At 67.5% G+C, this 18,556-nt stretch overlaps 2 protein-coding genes across 3 annotated transcripts; both read right to left on the bottom strand.

Annotated features, from left to right (window-relative positions):
• Positions 1–5,365: 5,365 nt before the first annotated feature.
• On the bottom strand, positions 5,366–10,608 carry DHX58 (DExH-box helicase 58). 2 transcript variants are annotated; one of them, XM_087770216.1, is made up of 12 exons: positions 10,097–10,606; positions 9,791–9,992; positions 9,484–9,674; positions 9,148–9,264; positions 8,800–8,926; positions 8,529–8,711; positions 8,187–8,443; positions 7,893–8,042; positions 7,441–7,602; positions 6,904–7,094; positions 6,561–6,657; positions 5,366–6,039 (listed from the first exon to the last, which is right to left on the bottom strand). In XM_087770216.1, exons 1-12 carry the CDS (start codon positions 10,262–10,264, stop codon positions 5,860–5,862), a joined length of 2,025 nt encoding a protein of 674 aa, XP_087626342.1. In that variant the 5' UTR covers positions 10,265–10,606; the 3' UTR covers positions 5,366–5,859. The 2 variants fall into 2 exon arrangements, with proteins under 2 accessions (XP_087626342.1, XP_087626340.1); XM_087770214.1 differs by lacking the exon at positions 5,366–6,039 and having other exon boundaries at positions 6,169–6,657; positions 10,097–10,608.
• Positions 10,609–10,770: 162 nt separating this feature from the next.
• On the bottom strand, positions 10,771–18,060 carry KAT2A (lysine acetyltransferase 2A). The gene is made up of 18 exons (XM_087770212.1): positions 17,719–18,060; positions 16,711–16,834; positions 16,475–16,620; positions 16,046–16,135; positions 15,736–15,917; positions 15,257–15,448; positions 14,985–15,091; positions 14,730–14,837; positions 14,503–14,639; positions 14,159–14,367; positions 13,958–14,084; positions 13,535–13,645; positions 13,313–13,456; positions 12,884–12,998; positions 12,744–12,780; positions 12,519–12,582; positions 12,261–12,345; positions 10,771–12,029 (listed from the first exon to the last, which is right to left on the bottom strand). The coding sequence occupies exons 1-18, from the start codon at positions 17,938–17,940 to the stop codon at positions 11,836–11,838; spliced, it is 2,394 nt and encodes a 797-aa protein (XP_087626338.1). The 5' UTR covers positions 17,941–18,060; the 3' UTR covers positions 10,771–11,835.
• Positions 18,061–18,556: the final 496 nt, after the last annotated feature.

Below are 18,556 nucleotides of genomic sequence, written 5' to 3'. Positions count from 1 at the left end.
CCTCCTGGGCAGGAGGAGCCCCCACACCGGCTCGGACCCAGAACCCTGGGGGCCACGGGGGGAGATCTCCATGGGTCTTCTGCTGCTCTTGGCCATCTGATGAGGAAGCAAACGACCGTGCTCCCACTCCTCACAGCCCTGCGCCAGCCCACCCACCGCTGCTGGGCCACCCCCTTCCCCAGGGCGACGCTTCTCCGTGCCGAGCCCACCACGGGCACGGCCCAGCCGCTGCCTGGTCCCAGTGAGCCGTCCCGTCCTTCTCGGCTGACCAGGGACTGGGCTGCCCTGGAAATGCTCCTCAGATGACAGCGGCCGAGTAACTGCCATGGAGCAAGGAGATCTGGGCCAAAGAGGACGCGGGGACGCAAGGCTGGCTGCTCCCCCGCGGCGCTTTGGTCCAAAGGGATGTCGAGTCTCTGCGCTGAGCACGGGGCTCGCCGCTCTGCCCCTGCCACCAGCCAAGACGCGCGAGTTCTTTATCAAGCACACACCCTGGATTAGAGGGTTTCTTTTACTTCTTATGTAGTGTCTGAGAGGGCAGCGCTGTGCCTGGTGCTGACAGTGGATCCTGGGATCACAGGTGGGGAGGAAGCTTGGGATGAAAGCTGGCAAGTCTGCAGCACCGCAGCCATCGGATCAGAGCTGCGTCGCTGTCCCCTGGCTCTGGAACCTGGGAGCAGTTGGGAGGACAGATTTGCTTTTGCACCTGCAAGGCAATTCCATCCCCAGCTCAGCCCAGGCCGGCAGGCGCTGGGGCGGCTCAGTCGCTGCCTGGGGGCTGGGAGCCTCCCCCTCTCCAGCCCCGGCTTTTGTGCCCTGCTGGGGGGCACCTGGTGACCGCTGCAGCCCCTGCCCCGGGCCCAGCGGATCGGCCCCCGCGCCCCTCACGGCTGGGCAATGGGTTGGTCTGATCCAGCCGCGGCTGCACCCAGCACCCCGGGCGCAGGCTGCAGCGGTTCCACGAGTGCCACCCTGCAGGGACACCTCCCTGAGCCCCCCGGGACGAGCAGCCCTGGCCTTGGCATCCCCGTCACCCGTGGGCAGCAGAGGCCCCCGCAGCGCCCTGGGCACATGCCTCCCTGTGCCACCGGCACGGCTGGCATCGCCCGGCCACATGCCAGGGAGCTTTTTTAGCCTAAGCAAAATAAAACCACAGTGATTATATTTCCTGCCTCCCCGCTCAGGGTGGGAGGGAAATTGTTTGATGCTAATCCCCTTGTTTAATCCACTGGCAACCTGACATGCTAACAGTCAAGATTAACTCCCAGCAGGGAATCGTTAGACGTGCAGCCGTCGGCCGCAGGGACGGTGGAGCAGAGCCAGACCAGGACGTCCCTGCGCGCTCTGCGGGCTCCCACGCACCCCCGGCAGCGGAGAAGAGGGGAGGTAGGAGCGGCGTGGAGAGAGGGCTTTTGGTTTTCAGGATCGAGTTCCTCCACGATGAGCAGTTTTCACCAGGCTGGAATTTCCCCTGGTACAGAAAGGGAGGCTCCAGCTGTCCCAGGAAAGGTCACCCCGGGGGCTGACGTGCTCCTGGGCTCTGGCAGAGATACCGTGCGACAGCGAGATTTTCAGATGTGCCTGGGAAGGAAAATTCAGCCCCCCATCGCCCTCGCCCACAGATGCCACGGACTCACCCTGCCGCTGCCCAAGGCCACACCCGCGCAGGGCCAGAGCCACAGGGCAGAACAGAGCCGCAGGGCAGGACAGAGCCGCAGGACAGAACAGAGGCGCAGGACAGGACAGAGGCGCAGGACAGGACAGAGGCGCAGGGCAGGACAGAGGTGCAGCGCAGGACAGAGGTGGAGCGCAGGACAGAGCCGCAGGACAGAGGTGCAGCGCAGGACAGAGGTGCAGGGCAGGACAGAGGTGCAGCGCAGGACAGAGGCGCAGGACAGAGCCGCAGGACAGGACAGAGGTGCAGCGCAGGACAGAGGTGGAGCGCAGGACAGAGCCGCAGGACAGAGGCGCAGGGCAGGACAGAGGTGCAGGGCAGGACAGAGGTGCAGCGCAGGACAGAGGCGCAGGACAGAGCCGCAGGACAGGACAGAGGTGCAGGGCAGGACAGAGGTGCAGGGCAGGACAGAGCTGCCCCCCGGCCCGGACCCCCGGCCCTGCTGCCCGCGGCCCAGCCAGGGCATCGCTTTGAGAAAGGTGCCCAGGGATCCTGCTCCGGCCGCTCTGTGCCCTCCTTGCTGCAGAGTTGCACCTCATTGTGAGTTTCAATTTGTTTGACTTTTATCTTCAAGCCCTCAGTTCTTATTATTCCTCTCTCAGCTGAGTTAAAGAGCCCTTTAATACCTGGCAGTTTTCTCCCTGGGAAGGTACTTGCACACCGTAATCAAGTCACATCTCAGGCTACTTTTCGATAAGCTAAACAGATTGAGCTCTAAGTCTCTGCTAAACACCAGCCTCAGGAAAGGGCCAATCTGAGGCGCTGCCAAGCGGAGCGGAGCCGGGTTTTTTTCAGCTGGTGCATTGAAAGGTGAATTGTCGCTTTCTGATGCACTGATGATAAATGAAATGGGCTGTATAAAAATAAATCGTTGCATTACCCTCGCTCTGGAGAGGTCTGCGAGCACACGTGGCCGCCAGAGGCAGGGGGTGTGGGGGAAGGAGGACGTGGGCGCTTCTGGGGCTGTGCCCGTCCCCAGGCCAAGCCCTGGCCTGGCCACCTGCGGGAAGATCACCTGCAAAGAGCAGCTGGAAAACACCTTCACGGCACTTTTGGCAGCAAAACTTGCCACAGCGGCTGTTTGCTGCGGGTCTAATGGTGCCTGTCTCCACTTACAGGCAGGGAGTTATGATGGCCAGGAACTTAAGTGCTTCAGGGAGCTGAGATAAGCAAAGATGCTCCAAGCCACGGACTTAAATCCAGAGGTTATTGACAGGGGATGTGTCAGTGGGCAAGAATCGGGCCAGCAGCCCTCTCTAATGCCCAGCTATTGACAGGGCGATTGGAGCGATGAAGTGGGGCTTCAGGCTGGTTTAATCACAGGAGAAGCTGGCCCAGCGCTGCCCGAAGGACCAGGTACATCTCCGCGGAGGCACGGCCACGCTTGTGCCGCAGAGGGGACAGGAGCGGGGTGGCACAGGGCCGGCTGCAGCCGCCTCAGGGGACCCTGGCCCTGGGCTGTGCGAGGAGGGGGGAGCAGAGGGTCCCCCCGGCCGGGGGTCGGACCCACAGCGGGAAGATGTGGTGCAAAGCAAAGACAGCGGGCCGGCGCATGGGGAGAGCCTGCCGGGAGCAGGCTGGGGCTGGGGATGCGCTCGGGCAGCCCACAGCACGCAGACCGGTCAGACACGGACTTTCAGCCTCCCTGTGTCCCTGTGGCTCTGAAGTCAGTTTATCAGCACACTCCAGACCCGATCGATGCGGGAGTGACCTGAATGGCTGATCGGAGGGGAGCAGCCACCGCCTCTGCCCCGGGCTGCGGGACGCAGCGGCAGCACACTCAGAGGAGGCTGCCCGCGCCAGCCAGGGCGGATTGACGGGGTCGCAGGGGTGTGCGTCCCTGCACCCTCACGCAGGCTGGCCTGGCCACGGGCAGCCGGGGGACTCAGCCGTGCGAGGCTGGCTCTGAAGGATGCCGGCTCTGAAGGATGCCGGCTCTGAAGGACGCCGGCCAAGGTCGCAGCACTGATCGCTGCAGCTCAGCTGCTCCCTGACGCCAGGCCCAAGGTGACCGAGCCCCCGGGAAGGAGAAACCAGATGGGGCTGGCGTTAAAGCAGAGATGCACAGGGAGGAACGAGCAGAGGCTGGCTGCAGACCCGCTTGCAAAACCCGCAGAGCCCCACAGAGCGATGCTGTCCTGGCCCTGTGTCCCATGGGGTCAGGTGCACCCCCTCAAAAATGAGCAAGTTCGGATCAATGGTGCAGAAATTCTGGTTTTGGGCACCAAAGTGGACAGCCAGACCCGTCTAGGTGCGAGGCCGTAGCACCCAGTGCTGCAGGCACCCATCAGGTTAACTCACAGCCTGGATTCTCCGAGCACAAATCAGGGCAATTTGAGTTTAGCAAAACGATCTGGGGTCCCTCAGGAGGGATTCTGCCTGGGGAGAGGCAGGAGAGGCCAGCCCAGCCCACAGAGAGCTACAAATAACCCAAACGGCCTCATTACCCAGTTTCTGATGAAGAGGAGTTTGGTTTCATGTTTCCCCCGGGGCTAACTCCACCTGAAACTGGGCTATGCCTCATTACGGCAGAAGCCACTGCCTTCAAAGTCAGGCAGGAGCCGCACGCATCCTTGCTGGGGATAACCGCCGGCAGCGGCCTACGGCGGGGAGCCCCGATGGCCGCGGCGCCGGGGTACCGCGCTCCCGGGGAGGCTGCCCGGGGGAGGACGGGTTTGGGGCAGAGATGGGACGGGTTTGGGGCAGAGACCCCGCTGGGGCATCCAGGTGCCCCTGCCTGCGCCTGCAGCCGTGGGTGCCCGGCGGAAAAGCCGCCTCCGCGGGAGCTCCGTGTGCCGGGCTGGGAGCAGGGACAGACCCCGGGCCCCCCGCACCCTCCGGGGCGCCCGGAGCGACCGGTAACCGCCCCCCGCCCGAGCAACCGCGCCGCTTACCGGAGCGGGAGGTCCCCGGGCCGGCACGGACACGCGCGGCCGGATCCCGCGGGGAAGGGGCACGCACGGAGCCTCCCCGCCACCCGCCGGGCGCCGGCTCAGCCGCTGCCCCGGGCCTCCCGCGGCTCCCCGGGCATCGCCCCCATCCCGGGCCGGGGCTTCCCTCTAGCGACCGGCGGCGGGAGAGCGCGCCGGGGGCCGGGGCCGCAGCAGCGCGGCCGCGGGGGCGCCGGGCCCCCGCACCGACCCCCCCGCAAGCCCCGCGGCAACCTCAGGCTCCCCGGCTCGGAAGCGAGGGGCTCGGCGAGCGCTGCCCTCCCCGGGGCAGCCCCAGCTCAGCCCCCGGGGACGCCCGGAGCTGCTGGGGCAGGGGCACGCAGCCCCCTCCCCGAGCCCGGGCAGGGACCCCCGGCCGCACCGTGCTGGGTGCCCCGCTCAGCCTCAGCAGCCCTTGCATTTCTGCCAGAAAGTCAAGTCCACCCGAGCTCCGGGCTGCCTTCCCGCAGGGCTGAGCTGCCCCCGAGGGGCCGAGGCTCGTTCGGGGCCACCGGGAGGTTTGGTCTCGGGCGGGTGGGCGAGGTGGGTTGCTCAGGCCGGTGTCTGTGGGGAGGGGTAGGACTGGGGCAGCCCCCCACATGCAACTCGCTCCGGGCACTCGCGGGTGCCTCCCTGGGGACCCCTGCGCTGCCAGCGCGGTGGGATCTGGCTCTCCAGCAGGCGATGGGGTGCCCTCCGGTGCGAGGGCTGTCCCACACCGAACCTGCCTGCGCGCAGCGAGCTCTCGTGATGAATGAAACCACCAATGCTTCCTTCATTCCCAGCACACACACAGGTTTTTAATGGAGGACCACCAAACTCACAGAGCAGACCAGAAGCTGCCAGAGAAACACTGGGCCGTGGTCCTGGGCCGATGTGAAATGGCTGGGTCTCCTGGCAGGGCAGGGCAGCGTCCTGGCCGTGGAGGCAGCCCCCCAAGCCCAGCAGCGCTCGGGGCAGGAAGGGAAGGCAGCGGCACGGGGAGCAGCTGCCAGCGGGCAGGGAAGGGTTCTGGTGCTCTCCCATCCCAGCCTCTCCTCCTTTCTGGTGGGCGCAGCAAAGCCTCCTCCTGCAGCCGCGGGCTCTAGCAAGGGATGTGCTGCGGCGGCTCAGTCCAGCGCGGAAAAGAGGAGCAAGCCATAGGTCTCTGTCTGCACGGGCCTGGAGGGAGGGTCCCATGCCGAGGGCGAGGGGAAGGGTCCCGCTGTCCCGGGAGGTGGCCTGGGAACAGTCCTCTTCTGAGCAGAGCCCGCGCTAGAAGGACAGGCCGTGGGTGCTGGAGCAGTACTCCAGGTAGTCAAACTCCTTGACGGGGAACGTCACCGCACTCCACTTCTTGTACCTCCTCTTCTCAGCCGGCGTCTCCACCACGAAGCTTTTGATGCAGAGGATGGGCAGCTTCACCTGCCGGTAGATCATCTCCATTCCCCAGTCCTGCGTGGGCAGGGAGGGGACAGTCACAGCCTGTGGCGCAGCACCCCCCCGCACCCGGGATGCAGGCAGCTCCTTGCTCCCGGGGTACGTCCCCCTTGGCAGACAGCTGCCCACGTCCGCGTCCCGCATGCGCAGCGCACGCACCACGCGGGCACGTGCCGAAGGGAGACAGAATCACAGAATCGTAGAATATCTTGAGTTGGAAGGGACCCACAAGGACCATCGAGTCCAACTCCTGTCCCTGCACAGGACAACCCCAAAAATCACACCATGTGTCTGAGGGCGTTGTCCAAATGCTTCTTGAATGTTGTCAGGCTTGGCACCATGACTGCCTCCCGGGGGAGCTTGTTCCAGTGCTCCACCACCCTTCGGGTGAGGAACCTTCTCCTAACGCCCGACCTAACCCCCCGGCAGATCAGCCAGACAGAGCTCCATTCCTCAGCCAGGAGCTGGGCACAAGGCCCGGCCCCTGCCCGGCCCGCGCCGACTGGGCTGCAGCCACGGGGGCTTGCCGCGCTCACCTGGCTGCACTCGCTGCACACGATGCGGCAGCCGGGCTCCCAGTCCTTGAAAGCCCGCTGGAATTGCATTTTCCCAGAGGAAACTCTGTAATACAACCTGCAAGGAAGGGGTCGAAAGACACTTTAAGGACAATGGTCTAGGGGACAGAATCGGGGTGTGCTACCCTAGCTGCCCAGTCCTACAAAGCCCCCACCACCTCCCTGGACCGATGTCCCCAAGAGCGAGCTGGCAGCAGGCTGCTGCCACCCCCTGCCCGTCCTGGGTGGAGAGCGTGGCAGCTCCTGCAAGTGACGCCTGACAGCCGGGCTCTGCCCGCTCGCCCCGCCAGCGCCCGGCTCCTACCCGAAGTTGGGGTTGATGTTGACATGGTGCATGCCCTCCACGGTGCGGATGTCGCTGCCGCGGCACACCGCCTTGTTGCAGTTGACGCAGTAGAGGTAAACAGCGTCCGGGTCGTGCAGCCGCCGCCTCTCGCTGATCCTGGCCTCCTTCATTAGCCAGCTGGCAACGGCAACTCGCTGCAGCTCCCTGATCTGCAGAGGGCAGGGGAGGGGGGAGGCAGGACGGCGGGGAGGACGGGGGTCAGTGCAGGGCGATGGGCATGGATGAATGGCAGACACGGCAAGACACACGGCCGCGAAGAGATGTACCATCCCAGAGAGCGCGAGGCGCACGGCAGGACGGGCAGGGCAGGACGGGCAGGGCAGGATGGGCACGCACTGCCCCATGCACCTGATGCTGCCCCCTCCCAGGAGCCGGTGCTGCCCCAAGGGGAGAGCAGGCAGCCAAAAGCAGGGCGCGGAGGGCTGTGCCCAAGCAGCAGACAGGGGCAGGAGCTGCCTGGGCCTCCTGGTGCTCAGGGCAGCGCCCAGCGCTCACCTTGAGGCGGTACTCCTGCTCGGGCATGGCTTGCACCGCTCTGATCGCCCTCTCCATGAGCTCCACGAGGTCCTCGTTGAGCCGCTCACGGGAGACCTCTTTGCTGTTGGCTTTGGCGAGGACAGAGTAGACGCTGTTCTCGGCACGGGCACGGCCCCGGGCCTGCAGCGAAGGGCCAAACGCTGCGGTCAGCAGAGGAGGGCCATGGCCGAACCCCCGCGTCCCCGTGCCACCCCGCGAGGATGGATCCACCCTCCGCACCCCGCTGCGCCTCGCCAAGGAGGTGCTCTGCCAGGGGCCGGGCTCGTCCCCAGGGAGCTGCCAGCAGGCACGGGATGCGAGAGCCCCCGTGTGCCGCCCCCGTGTGCCACCCCCGTGGCTTTGGGGCGTCCCAGCAGGCTGCCCCCCACATGGGGCCGGACAGAGCGGCCGGAGGGAGCCCGGGCAGCTACCTGCATCATGGCGATCTCGTTGGTCATCAGCCCGTAGCGGACCACGATGTTGCACTCAGGGATATCCAGGCCCTCCTCGGCCACGCTGGTGGAGAAGAGCAGGTTGAGGGCTCCCTCGCGGAACAGCTTGATCACGTCCTGCTGCTCATTCTGGGGGAGAGGGGTTGATGCTTCAGCAGCTGCGTAGGGCTCCGAGCCCCAGGCAGCACCCGCAGCACCCACAAAGTGCGCAGAGAGGGTTAGGGCCGGATCCCTCCCGGGACCCTGTCCAGCTCCTCCCCACCCTCTGCTCACCGGCGTCATGTGCCTGGTCTGGTTGCTGTAGCCGGCGCCGGTGAGGACGGCAGCCCTGATGTGCTGCCCACTGAGCGTGGCCGTGCCCTGCAGCCAGCTGAGCAGGCTGTGGGCGCTCTGCCGGGTCTTGGTGAAGACGATGCCACGAGAAGTGCCCAGGGGCTGGAAGTGCTCCCGCAGGATCTCCTCCAGCTTGCCCAGCCTGGGGTTCTCGTAGCGCTGGTCCCCGGCGAGTGCCTGCAGGCTGGTCCTGTTCTCTGCACAGGCGAGCGGGGTGTGAGGGGGGCTCCCCGCCCCCACAACTGCAGCCAGCACCAACCCCCCTCCAGGCCCCTCCGTTACCCTCAAACGTGGTGGTGAGGAACCGTTCGGTGGGGTCCTTCACGTCCCGCTCGGTGGCGTAGAACTGCTGGAGGCACTGGAAGGCGTCAATCATCCGCACCGTGTCGTTAATCAGCAAAGCGTCGTTGTACTTGCGCAGGTGCAGCGCGCACACCCGCATCTTGCGACAAAACGTCTCTGCCGCTGGCGAGGGCCGGGACACACCGCGGTCACAGCCTGGCCCGGCGGCTGCCAGCTCAGCCCCACCGCACCCGCACTGCCGCCTCCTCACCTCTCTTCTCCAGCTCCATGATGCGCTGCTCATAAATCTGCGTGCCAAAGTCCTGTGGCAGGCCAGGCATCTCCATGTGCTGCTGGATCCGCTCCATCACCTTCTTCAGCCGCTCGCCAAAGGGGTCCTGGGAGCAGAGAGGGGCTCAGGACCCGAGGAATCGGGGACATTGCTCCGGACAGCCTTGGAGGCTCAGCCCAGAGCGCCTGGCCCGGGGCTAGGGGCCGTTTGCATGGCAGGACCCGGACGGTTGCGGGATCCCCCTGCACCAAAGCTCTGGGTCGGGTGATTCCTCAGATCGGCCTGAGCTCAGCGGCTGGAGGGACGCGGCCCCCGGCCACCCCTCACCCGCGCTCTCTCCTGGCAGAGGTTGTACTGCTTCCTGGGCTGGGGGACGTGGCTCTGCAGGTGCTGCAGCTCCTCCTGCGCCGACGTGATTTTCTCAGTGTCCAGGTTGGCACAGATCTGGGAGGGCGAGACCCCACGTCCAGCCCTGAGCCCCGGCAGCCCAGGGTGCCGCTGGCATCCCGGCAAGTTCAGGGATGTCTCCCCCCATGCTGCCCAGCGCCTGCACGTCGGGTTGTGAACGCCCCCCCCGAGGGACACCCTGCTGCACCCCAGGAGAAGCGGTGCCTGCGGCCGTCGCACCCTGTCTCGGTGCAGGACGGGGGGCGCGGGACCCACCTGCAGGATGTGCTCTACAGCCCCCTCGAAGGAGGTTGCCCCCCCGGTGCCGGGGGATGCCGTCAGGCCCAGGACCTGCGGCAGGTCCTGCTGCCCGCTGAGCTTGCGCTGGAGGTAATTCAGCATGATTTTGTTGTAGACGGCTTCCTTGTGCGTGTGGTGGCACTCGTCTATCACCAGCAGCGAGAAATCTGCGCCGGGCGAGGGAGGGGAGCGGGGTGAGCCACCCCAGCAGATGAGGCTCGGCTGGGGCTGTCCCACCCCAGCCCAGCTGCGGGGAGCCCAGCGCTGGGGGTCCCGCGCTCACCCGTCAGCTCCACGCGCGTGTCCTCCTCCCCGCTGACCAGCGCGTTCTGCAGGATCTGGGCCGTGCAGATGACGACGTCGCTCTGCTTCACCACGGAGGCGAAGAAGCACTTGTGGCTGCTGTCCCCGCTGATGGCCGCCACGCTGAAGTCCTTCTGCAGCACGTTGAACTCCTTCTTGGCGTGCTGGTCCACCAAGTGCGCCTGCGCCCACGAGACCCCGCTCAGCGCCCAGGACCACCGCCCGGCAGCCCCTGTCCGGCAGGCGCCCCGTTACCCGCGGGGCAGGGGACGGGGGTCGGTGGCACCTTGTTGACCAGCACGGCCACCCTGCCGCCCCGCCGCCTCTCCAGGTGCTGCTGGCAGACGTAGACGGCGGCGCGGGTCTTGCCAGCGCCCGTGGGCAGCCAGATGATGCTGTTGAGGCCGCGCAGGGCCGGGGCCACGGCCTCCCGCTGGTACCCCCGGAGCTCCATCCCGCTGCCGCTGCCGGTGCCGCTGCCGCTGCCGCTGCCGCTCCCGGTGCCGGTCCCGGCCGGGAAACGAAACTCGGGGCGGCGCGTCCTGCCGGAGCCCAGCGAGGGGGGGCCCAGCCAGGGGGGGCCCCGCCGGCCGCGCTGCCGGCACCGGGCGGGCAACGGGGCCGGGCTGAGCCGGGCCGGGGCGAACCGAGCGGGGCCGAACCGGGCCGAGCCGCGCTGCCCGCGCCCCCGCCGCCCCCCCCCGACCCGGCTCCTGCCCGGTCTGCAGCGGCCCGGGACCCCCCCGGGGAGCCCCAGCCACGGACAGAAACCGAAAGCGGGCAGAGCTCCGCAGCCGCCCCGGTGCAGCCCCCGCTGCGCCCCGCCCGGTGCCCGCTGCCCCCCAACCCGTGCGTGCACCCCCACCCTGGGCGCACCCCCCTGCGCTGAGCTGCTCCCGGCCCCCTCCCCAACGCACATACCCCCCCCGGGCATCCCAGCGCCAGGCGCAGGGCTGCAGCTGGGTCTGCACAAGGACATTTATTAAAAAACAAAACAAAACCAAACCCCAAAACCCCGACCACCACAGCAGTGGGGTGGAATGGGTGGCAGGGAGGGGGTGGAGGGGGCTGGTCCCACCCCGGCGAGGCCAGCGCGGCGCAGAGCATCACCAGCACCCCCGCAGCCCGATGACAGCAGGGGGCACGGCGAGGGTGGGGGACAAGTCAAGGCCGGGGTCGGGCGCTCCCCAGCCCAGCACCCGAAGAGGCGCAGGGGGAACACGGCCCGCGAGGAGGGGGCAGCGGGGGGGAAGCAGGACCCAACCCCAGACCCCGGGGCAGAGGCTGGGCCCCGGCTGGGGCAGAGCGGGGGCCAGCGCAGCCCCAGGGGCCGGGGCAGCCCAGCCCTCCCAGCCCCGGCTGGCAGCAGGAGCAGGCAGCAGGAGCAGGCAGGGAGGGCTGTACAGGCAGGGAGCACTGTACGGACTGCGGCTGGGCCCCTGCCCCCGGCGGGAGGGAAGAGCTGACAGAGGCAGCAGGAGCTGGGGGTGCAGGGGCAGAGCACCCCCCCCCCCCAGCAGGGCCCTGGACCACGAGCAGCATCTCTGCCGCAGCCAGGGGCGGGCAGGGCTGAGCCCTGCCGTACATTCAACAAGAGGGGCAGGGGCAGGGGCAGGGGCTGCCTGTGCAGAAAACCAAAGCACTTGCGTGCCCCTGCCCTGTCGCGGCAACCCGGGGCAGAAGGCACGGCCCTGGGGAGGAGGGAAGTGCTGGTGCCGGGGGCTCCCGGCCCCGGGGAGAGGCAGGGATGTGGTGCTGCCCCTGCCCCGGGCAGATCCCGATGAAGCGGCTCCAGCCCCGCTGCTCACACCCCCCCAGGAGAGACAGCCAGCAGCTCGGGGATAAAAGCACTGGGCAGCCCCTGCTCCCCTCGCCCCCCTCCCAGGGAAGGCCCAGCTCCCCCAGGGCTGCTCAGCAGCAACAAACCCTCCAGCAGCCCCTGCCCACGGAGCAGGGCCAGGGCCCACGGGGAGCCCTGCCCCTCCCGGGGGGGCCGGCAGCCAAGGCACGTCCAGGCCAGCTCCCCTACTTGTCGATGAGTCCCCCCTCCTTGAGCTTGAAGTAGAAGAACTTTTCTAAGGTGTTGGCACACTTGCAGTAGTCGCTGTCGGGCGGGTTGTACTCGCGGCAGTTGGTGATGATGCGCTGCAGGTCGGCGATGAACAGCTTCTTGGTGACGTAGTAGCGGTTCTTCAGGCGCTCGGTCATGGTCTTGAGGTCTGGGGGTGGGGAAGGGTCAGCCCCCCCCAGGCCTCTGCACCCCGCAGCCATGGAGCTGGACACCAGCTGAAGGTCCTGGCTCATCCCTCCCTCTTCTGGGCTGGGCTGGGGCTCCCAGCACCCCGTTGCCCCTGCCAGGACACCCCCTCCCCAGGACAGACGCTGCGGACAGGGGGTCTGCAGCCCTCCCTCCGCCATCCTGCCCCGGGCGTCTGGGCACAACCACCTACCGATGGGGAAGCGGATGATTTCGTAGTAATCTGGTGCCTCCGACTTCTTCACTGGCTCCATGAAGGGCCAGGCGCTGGGGTGGGTCTGGGGAGAGGGCAGGAGGCAGGTTACGGCAGCGAGCGCAGGCAGCCAGCACAGGCAGCCAGCACAGGCAGCCCCTGCCCGCCCCTCCTGCTCCCCACCTCCTCCCAGGGGAGGCAGCTCCAAGGGCTGTTGGGATGGGCACCCCGGAGCGGAGGGTCCCCGGCTGCCCGCACCTTGATCTGGGCCAGGAGGTTCTTCAGGGTGTTGTAGAGCTGGTCCGGATCCTTCAGCTCTTTTCTGCAGGACAAAACCAGCGCCCATCAGCCCAAAGGCAGGCAGCCTCTCGCCATCCCAGTGCTCCCACCTCCCCAGCCCAGCGCCGGAGCAAGCAGCAGCCCGAGCTGAGCCCCCGCAGCCCAGCTGCTGCAGGACACCCGCGCACCCTGTGCAGCACTCACCCCTTCTCCTTCCCCAGCGGTTTCCAGCCCGTTTCTCCTGGAAATCAAGGGTCAACGTCACCACGCCTGCCCCACGCTCACGGAAGGACGGAGCCCTCCTGCCAGACAGCCCTTCCCCACCAGAAGCCGGTAGGACTCACGGATGCCGGGGACGCTCTCGATGGGGATCTGCCGCACGCCCTCCTTGAAGCAGGTGAGGCCAGGGTAGACCTTGCGGATCTGCGCTTGCTTCCTCTCAATCAGCTTCTTGATGATCTGCAGCGGGAAGGGGGGGTTGGAAGCGGGGAGGTGAGCAGGGACTGCAGGATGCTCCGGGGATCCAAACCGTGCGTGGGACCCCACAGGCCCAGAGCACCGGCTGCACCCACTGCCCAGGGCCGGAGCCAACCCCAGCCAGCGTAAACGCCACCGCAGCGTCCCATCTCTGCCCGACGAGCCTGCTCCCAGGGGAGATTCAAGGGACAGGTCCCAAGGGCCGACGCATCCCCACAGTTCTCCCCTGCCTTCAGGAGGCAGCTGGCAGGGGCCAGAGCAGGCAGCGCCTGGCAGCGCCTGCCCGCGGGAGGTACCTCCTTCTGCTTCTTGATGATGTGGGAGAGCTCGGTGTAGGGGATGCGGGGGTTCAGCTCACACTCCATCAGGGTCGCCCCCTCATAGTCCTTGATGTAGCCCAGGTAGCGGCTCTTGGGGACCTTGATGTCCTTGGAAAAGCCCTAGGAGGGAGAGGGCACGTGGGAGGGGGCCGGCGGGCCGGAGGGCCGGGGGGAGCCGCCCCGGGGGAAGGAGCCCACCTGCTTCTTGAAGTAGCCGATGGCGTACTCGTCCGCATAGGTGAGGAAGTAGAGGATGTTGTGCTTGATGTGGTACTCCTTCAGGTGGTTCATCAGGTGCGTCCCGTAGCCCTGGGGAAGCCGCCATGAGACAGGGACCCCCCCGTGCCCCCCAGGCAGCCCGAGTTGGACGGGATGCACAGTCCCCTCCCACCCACGGACACGGGCAGCTGGAAGACGTCCCCAGAGCAATCGCTGCCGCTCAGGGCCAGCCAGCACTGAGCGGGTCTGGGCTACCCCAGGGGCTGGGACACCCCCATGCTCTTCCAGCTACAGCGGGAGCACCCTGCTCCCCCCAGAGGCCCCCACCCGCCGCCCCGCTCCTCCCCACCCCACCCCTGTGCCGTGCTGTGCCGTGCCCACCACCCGCCTCCCCACTCTCACCTTCACTTGCTCGTTGGACGTGACGGCGCAGAAGACGATCTCGGTGAAGCCCTGGGTGGGGAACATGCGGAAGCAGATCCCCCCAATCACTCGGCCGTCCTTGATCAGTGCCAGGGTCTTGTGCTTCCTGCGGGCAGCAAGGCCAAGGGTGAGACGGGACCCTCCTCGTGCCGGCCCCCCCGCGCCCCCCGAGCCACGCACGGGTCGAAGACGAGGCGAGTGATGTACTCCTTGGGCATGCGGGGCAGCTGGTGCGAGAAGACGTTCTGCAAGCCCACCAGCCACATCAGGATCTTCTTGTTGGACTTCTGCGAGAGCGAGTTGCCGATGACGTGGAACTCGATGATGCCACGGCGCTCCTCCAGCCGGGCCGTCTCATCCCGTGCCGCGTTTGCCGACAGCAGGCTGGTCTGGGGGGTGCGGGGGTTTCATCGACCCCAGCACACCGTCAGCGGGGGGAGCCCAGCCAGGCCCCAGTAGACCAGGAAAGCAGCTCTGCGGCCCTGGAGAGCACCGGTGCCGCCTCAGTGCCCCCCACCCCGTACCTCGGGGCCCAGCATGGCAGCGGGGTCCGTGATGGTCAGCATGACCTCGTTCACCAGCTCCATGGGGATGTCTCCCATGACACGGATCCGCTTGGCATCTTCCAGCGTCAGGCTCTCAGGCAGCTTCCGCTTCTCCCCTGGGGCGCGGAGCAGAGCGGCACATCCAGCACCGGGAGGGACCAAGGAAGGTCCCAGCTCCCCCAGTGCTGGGCTCACACCAGCCCTACCTGGCAGGGGCTCTGGGGTGCTGGCGTCCATGCTTGCGGCAGAGCTGCTGTTGCTGAGCTTCTTGCTGAAGAGCGGAGTGGTGGGCACAGCAACGGTGCTGACCGCGGCTAGAAGAGACCAACGATGGCCGTGACTGCCAGAAAGCAGCTCGCCATGCCGCGGCAGCCCAGCCACCGCCACTGGCCAAGGCTCACCCACCACCTCGGTCCTTTATCCTCCAGCCCCTAAGCTGGGGGGGCTGCTCCCTGAGATACCTGGGCGAGACACCAGCTGGGCACCCTCCGCAGCCGGGACAGTGAAATCAGCCTCCCAGATCGGGGAGTTCTCGCCGTAGATCTCCTCCTCCAGCATGGACAGGAACCTGGCAGGCAGCGGCACGTTGGCCGGCGAGCAGGCGTCAGGCACACACAGCCCTACGGCTCGGCCTGCGGCGCGGAGCGCAGGCGGTCGCGCTCAGTGTGCGAGTGCCCCGCGGGAGGTGAGCCTCCTCAGCAGCGCAGCAGCCACCCCCGCATCGGGCACCTACTTGGGGAAGTGGGTGAGGATCAGCGTCCGCTTCTCTGGCACCAGCTTGTCCTTCTCCACCCGGAACTTCTCCAGCAGCTGCCGGCGGGTGACCGTGAAGATGGACTTCAGGAGGCTGCGCCCGAAGACGTGCGTGGTCTCGTAGCGAGGAAGGCTGTCGCAGCTCTGCGGCACGTGGCAGTAGCACAGCCACCTAGGAGACAAGAACACGCTCCAGTAACGGGGCTGGGACCAGTGACACCAGAGCATCCACATCCCTGCTGGGAACACGCTGCTGGAGCAGGGACGAGGAGAGCAGGCGTCCGGGGGGTCACGGCTGATGTTATTTGGAAGCAGTCTCCCCGCTGGGTGCCTGCTCTCCTCGCCTGGGAGAGCTGGGGAGAGGCAAAGAGCCCAGGAGTCGGGGGTCAGCCCCACGCAGGGGTAGGAGGAGCGGGCAGACCCCCAGGCTGGCTGGCTCGGACCCCCGCCCGCCCTCACCTCGTGTAGTTGACCTTGTAGGTGGCCACATCGTCATTCTGGGAGCGCTGCCGGAACTGGGACGGCGTCTCCAGCTTCCAGTAGTTGAGGCAAAGCAAGAACATCTTGGAGAGCTCGTACATGGTCTGCCGCTCCTTGGGTGGCAAGTGGCTGAACTTGTACTGGACGAAGTTCAGGACTCCCTGGGGAGAGGAAGGGGCGGTGGAGGGGCACCGGGTGCTGCACCGGACCCTTCTGAGGGGACCGTGCAAGAGCAGCAAAACACAGGGCCAGTCATCAGTGCAACGTGTGAGCCTGACAGCGGCCTCACCTGCTCAATGTTTGGTTTCTCAAAGGGAGGGCTCCCCAGGGACCCCTCGACCACAGGCTGGCTCATCTGCAGGATGCACTTCCGCAGGAGCTGCGAAGACAGCGTCGGGCACGGTTATGGGCCGAGGTCCCAAGAGCAGGCCCACCAGGAGCGGCGGAAGCGGCAGAGCGCTGCTGCAGGGCTGCGCCGATTCACACAGCCAGGGAGGTGGCAGGGTCCACCTCCGGGCACGTGCGTTTCTTCCCTGGAAACCTCCCTCCCAGGGGAATTCAAGGCCGGGAGAGCCGTCGCTCCCAGGACAGGGTCGGCGTTTCAGGTCTCCGGCTGGGCTGGTGGGATGGCTCACAGCCCCAGACCACAGCTCCCAGCAGAGCAGCAGCCCCAGCGCCCTGGCAATGCTGAGGGACCCCTGCCCAGCCCCAGACGCACCTTGAACAGGTAGAAATACACCTGCTTGGTGTCCGTGTCCTCCTCCTTGTGCACCGACATGAAGAGGTTTTCCACGTCCACCACCATACCCAGCAGCCGGTTGATCTCCTCCTCCGAGACGTTCTCCAGGTGGGACACGTGGTCCGCTGCAGTGGGGAGAAAGCCGCAGTGAGACCAGGGGGTCAGCACCGCTCCCCCTCCCTGGGGAGGTCCCGGGCGCCCCGCGGGGACGTTACCCAGCGCGTGGCCGCAGCTCCGGCAGGGCTCGCTCAGGTTGGTCACCGGCTGCTGCAGGTCCATGCGGGGGGCGGTGGGAGGGTTGGGGTTCTTCCAGCCATTGCACTTGCAGGCGTCGTTGGCCTGGGACAAAGGACAGGAGAGGCCGTCACGCAGCGGCCCGTGCGCTGCCTCGTGCCAGGGCTGCCACCTTCTCCGGCCGAACAGCTCCCCCCGCAAAGTCCCCTCCGCCTGTCCCACCCGTCCCTATTTACCAGCCCAGCTCTCCTCAGCACCCACCCTGCATGACCCAGCACCCTAACGCTCTCTCACGTCCCTCCTGTGCAGCCCCAGGACCCTGCAGCCCCTGCCCATGGACGTCCTTGCATCTCCCTTACACAACTCAGTGCTCTCCTCCTGCACCCCCTGCTCATGCACGGCCCAGCACCCACTCCCGCATCCCATGCACAGTCCAGCACCCTCCTCCTGCACCCCGCAGCCACGCACAGCCCAGCATCTCCTTCCTGCAGCCCGTGCACAGACCAGTACCCCCCGTCCTGCATCCCCTGCCCAGCTCAGCACCACTCTCCTGCACCCCCTGCCCATGCATGTCCTTGCACCCCCCTCCTGCACCCCCTGCCCATGCACATCTTTGCATCCCCCTCCTGCACCCCCTGTGCCCTTTCCTGCACCCCCTGTCCAGCTCAGCACCCCTCTCCTGCACCTCCTGCCCATGCACATCCTTGCACCCCCCTCCTGCACCCCCTGCACCCTCTCCTGCACCCCCTGCAAGGCTCAGCACCCCCCTCCTGCACCCCCTGCACCCTCTCCTGCACCCCCTGCAAGGCTCAGCACCCCCCTCCTGCACCCCCTGCCCATGCACGACCTTGCATCCCCCGCCCCGCTCCGCACCCCCCTCCTGCACCCCCTGCCCATGCACGACCTTGCATCCCCCGCCCAGCTCAGCACCCCCCTCCTGCACCCCCTGCCCGCGCACCCCGCTCCCGCCCGGTGCCGGCCCAGCCCACCTTGCAGGCCGAGAAGACCCCCAGCTTCTCCAGCTTCTTGCCGCGGGGAAACCCCCGCACCTGCGCCTTGCGTTGGCTCGCCCGCTGCTGCTGGCTCAGCCCGGGCCGGGCCGGGTCGCTTGACCCCGCTCCTCCCGCCGCTGTCCCGCTCCCAGCCCCGCCGCTCCCCGCTCCCGGGGCCGGCGGGGGCCGCCCGGGCTGCGCGGCCTCCGGCTCCGCCATGCCGGGCCCGGCGTGCGCTCCGCGCTTACTGCGCCTGCGCGCCGGGCACGCCGGGATCGGTAGTCCGCCGCGGCCGGGGGGGGGGGGGAATCCGGTGCTCCCGGGGCCGGTTCACGCCGCCCGCAGCCCCGGGCGGGAGCTCCGCTCCCGCCCGGGGCTGCGGGCGGCGTGAACCGGCCAGAGAGGGTCGAGGCCCGGGCCCGATGAGGCTCGACCGCCCCGAGAGCCCCTCCCGGGGCGGTGAGGGGTCACCATTACCCGGAGGAGCCCCCGCCCTCCCCTCCGGTAACCGGTACCGGGCCCGGTTCGGTGGTGCTCGACGCTGCACGGCGCGCCCCGCAGCCCCTTCCAAATATGGAGCGCGGCCACGCCTCCTCCGCCAAATATGGGGCGATGCCACGCCCAGCGTCCCCGCCTCCTCATTGGCAACGTGGAGGCGTGGCCACACTGCAGCGCCCCGCCTCCTCCGCCCAATATGGAGAGTGGCCACGCCCCTCCCCCGCCTCTCTGTTATTTATATGAAGTGGGCCCGCCCCCCGCCTGCCCATTTATGGGAGTCCCCGCCCATCTCGCAGCTGAGGGGCGTGGCTTGGCGGCGGGCTGGGTCGCGAAGGAG

This window comes from Nipponia nippon, unplaced genomic scaffold (assembly GCF_047370975.1).
Source record: "Nipponia nippon isolate SJK-2023a ecotype South Korea unplaced genomic scaffold, ASM4737097v1 scaffold_32, whole genome shotgun sequence".
NCBI lineage: Eukaryota > Metazoa > Chordata > Aves > Pelecaniformes > Threskiornithidae > Nipponia > Nipponia nippon.
This window is presented reverse-complemented; position numbering and strand designations above follow the sequence as displayed.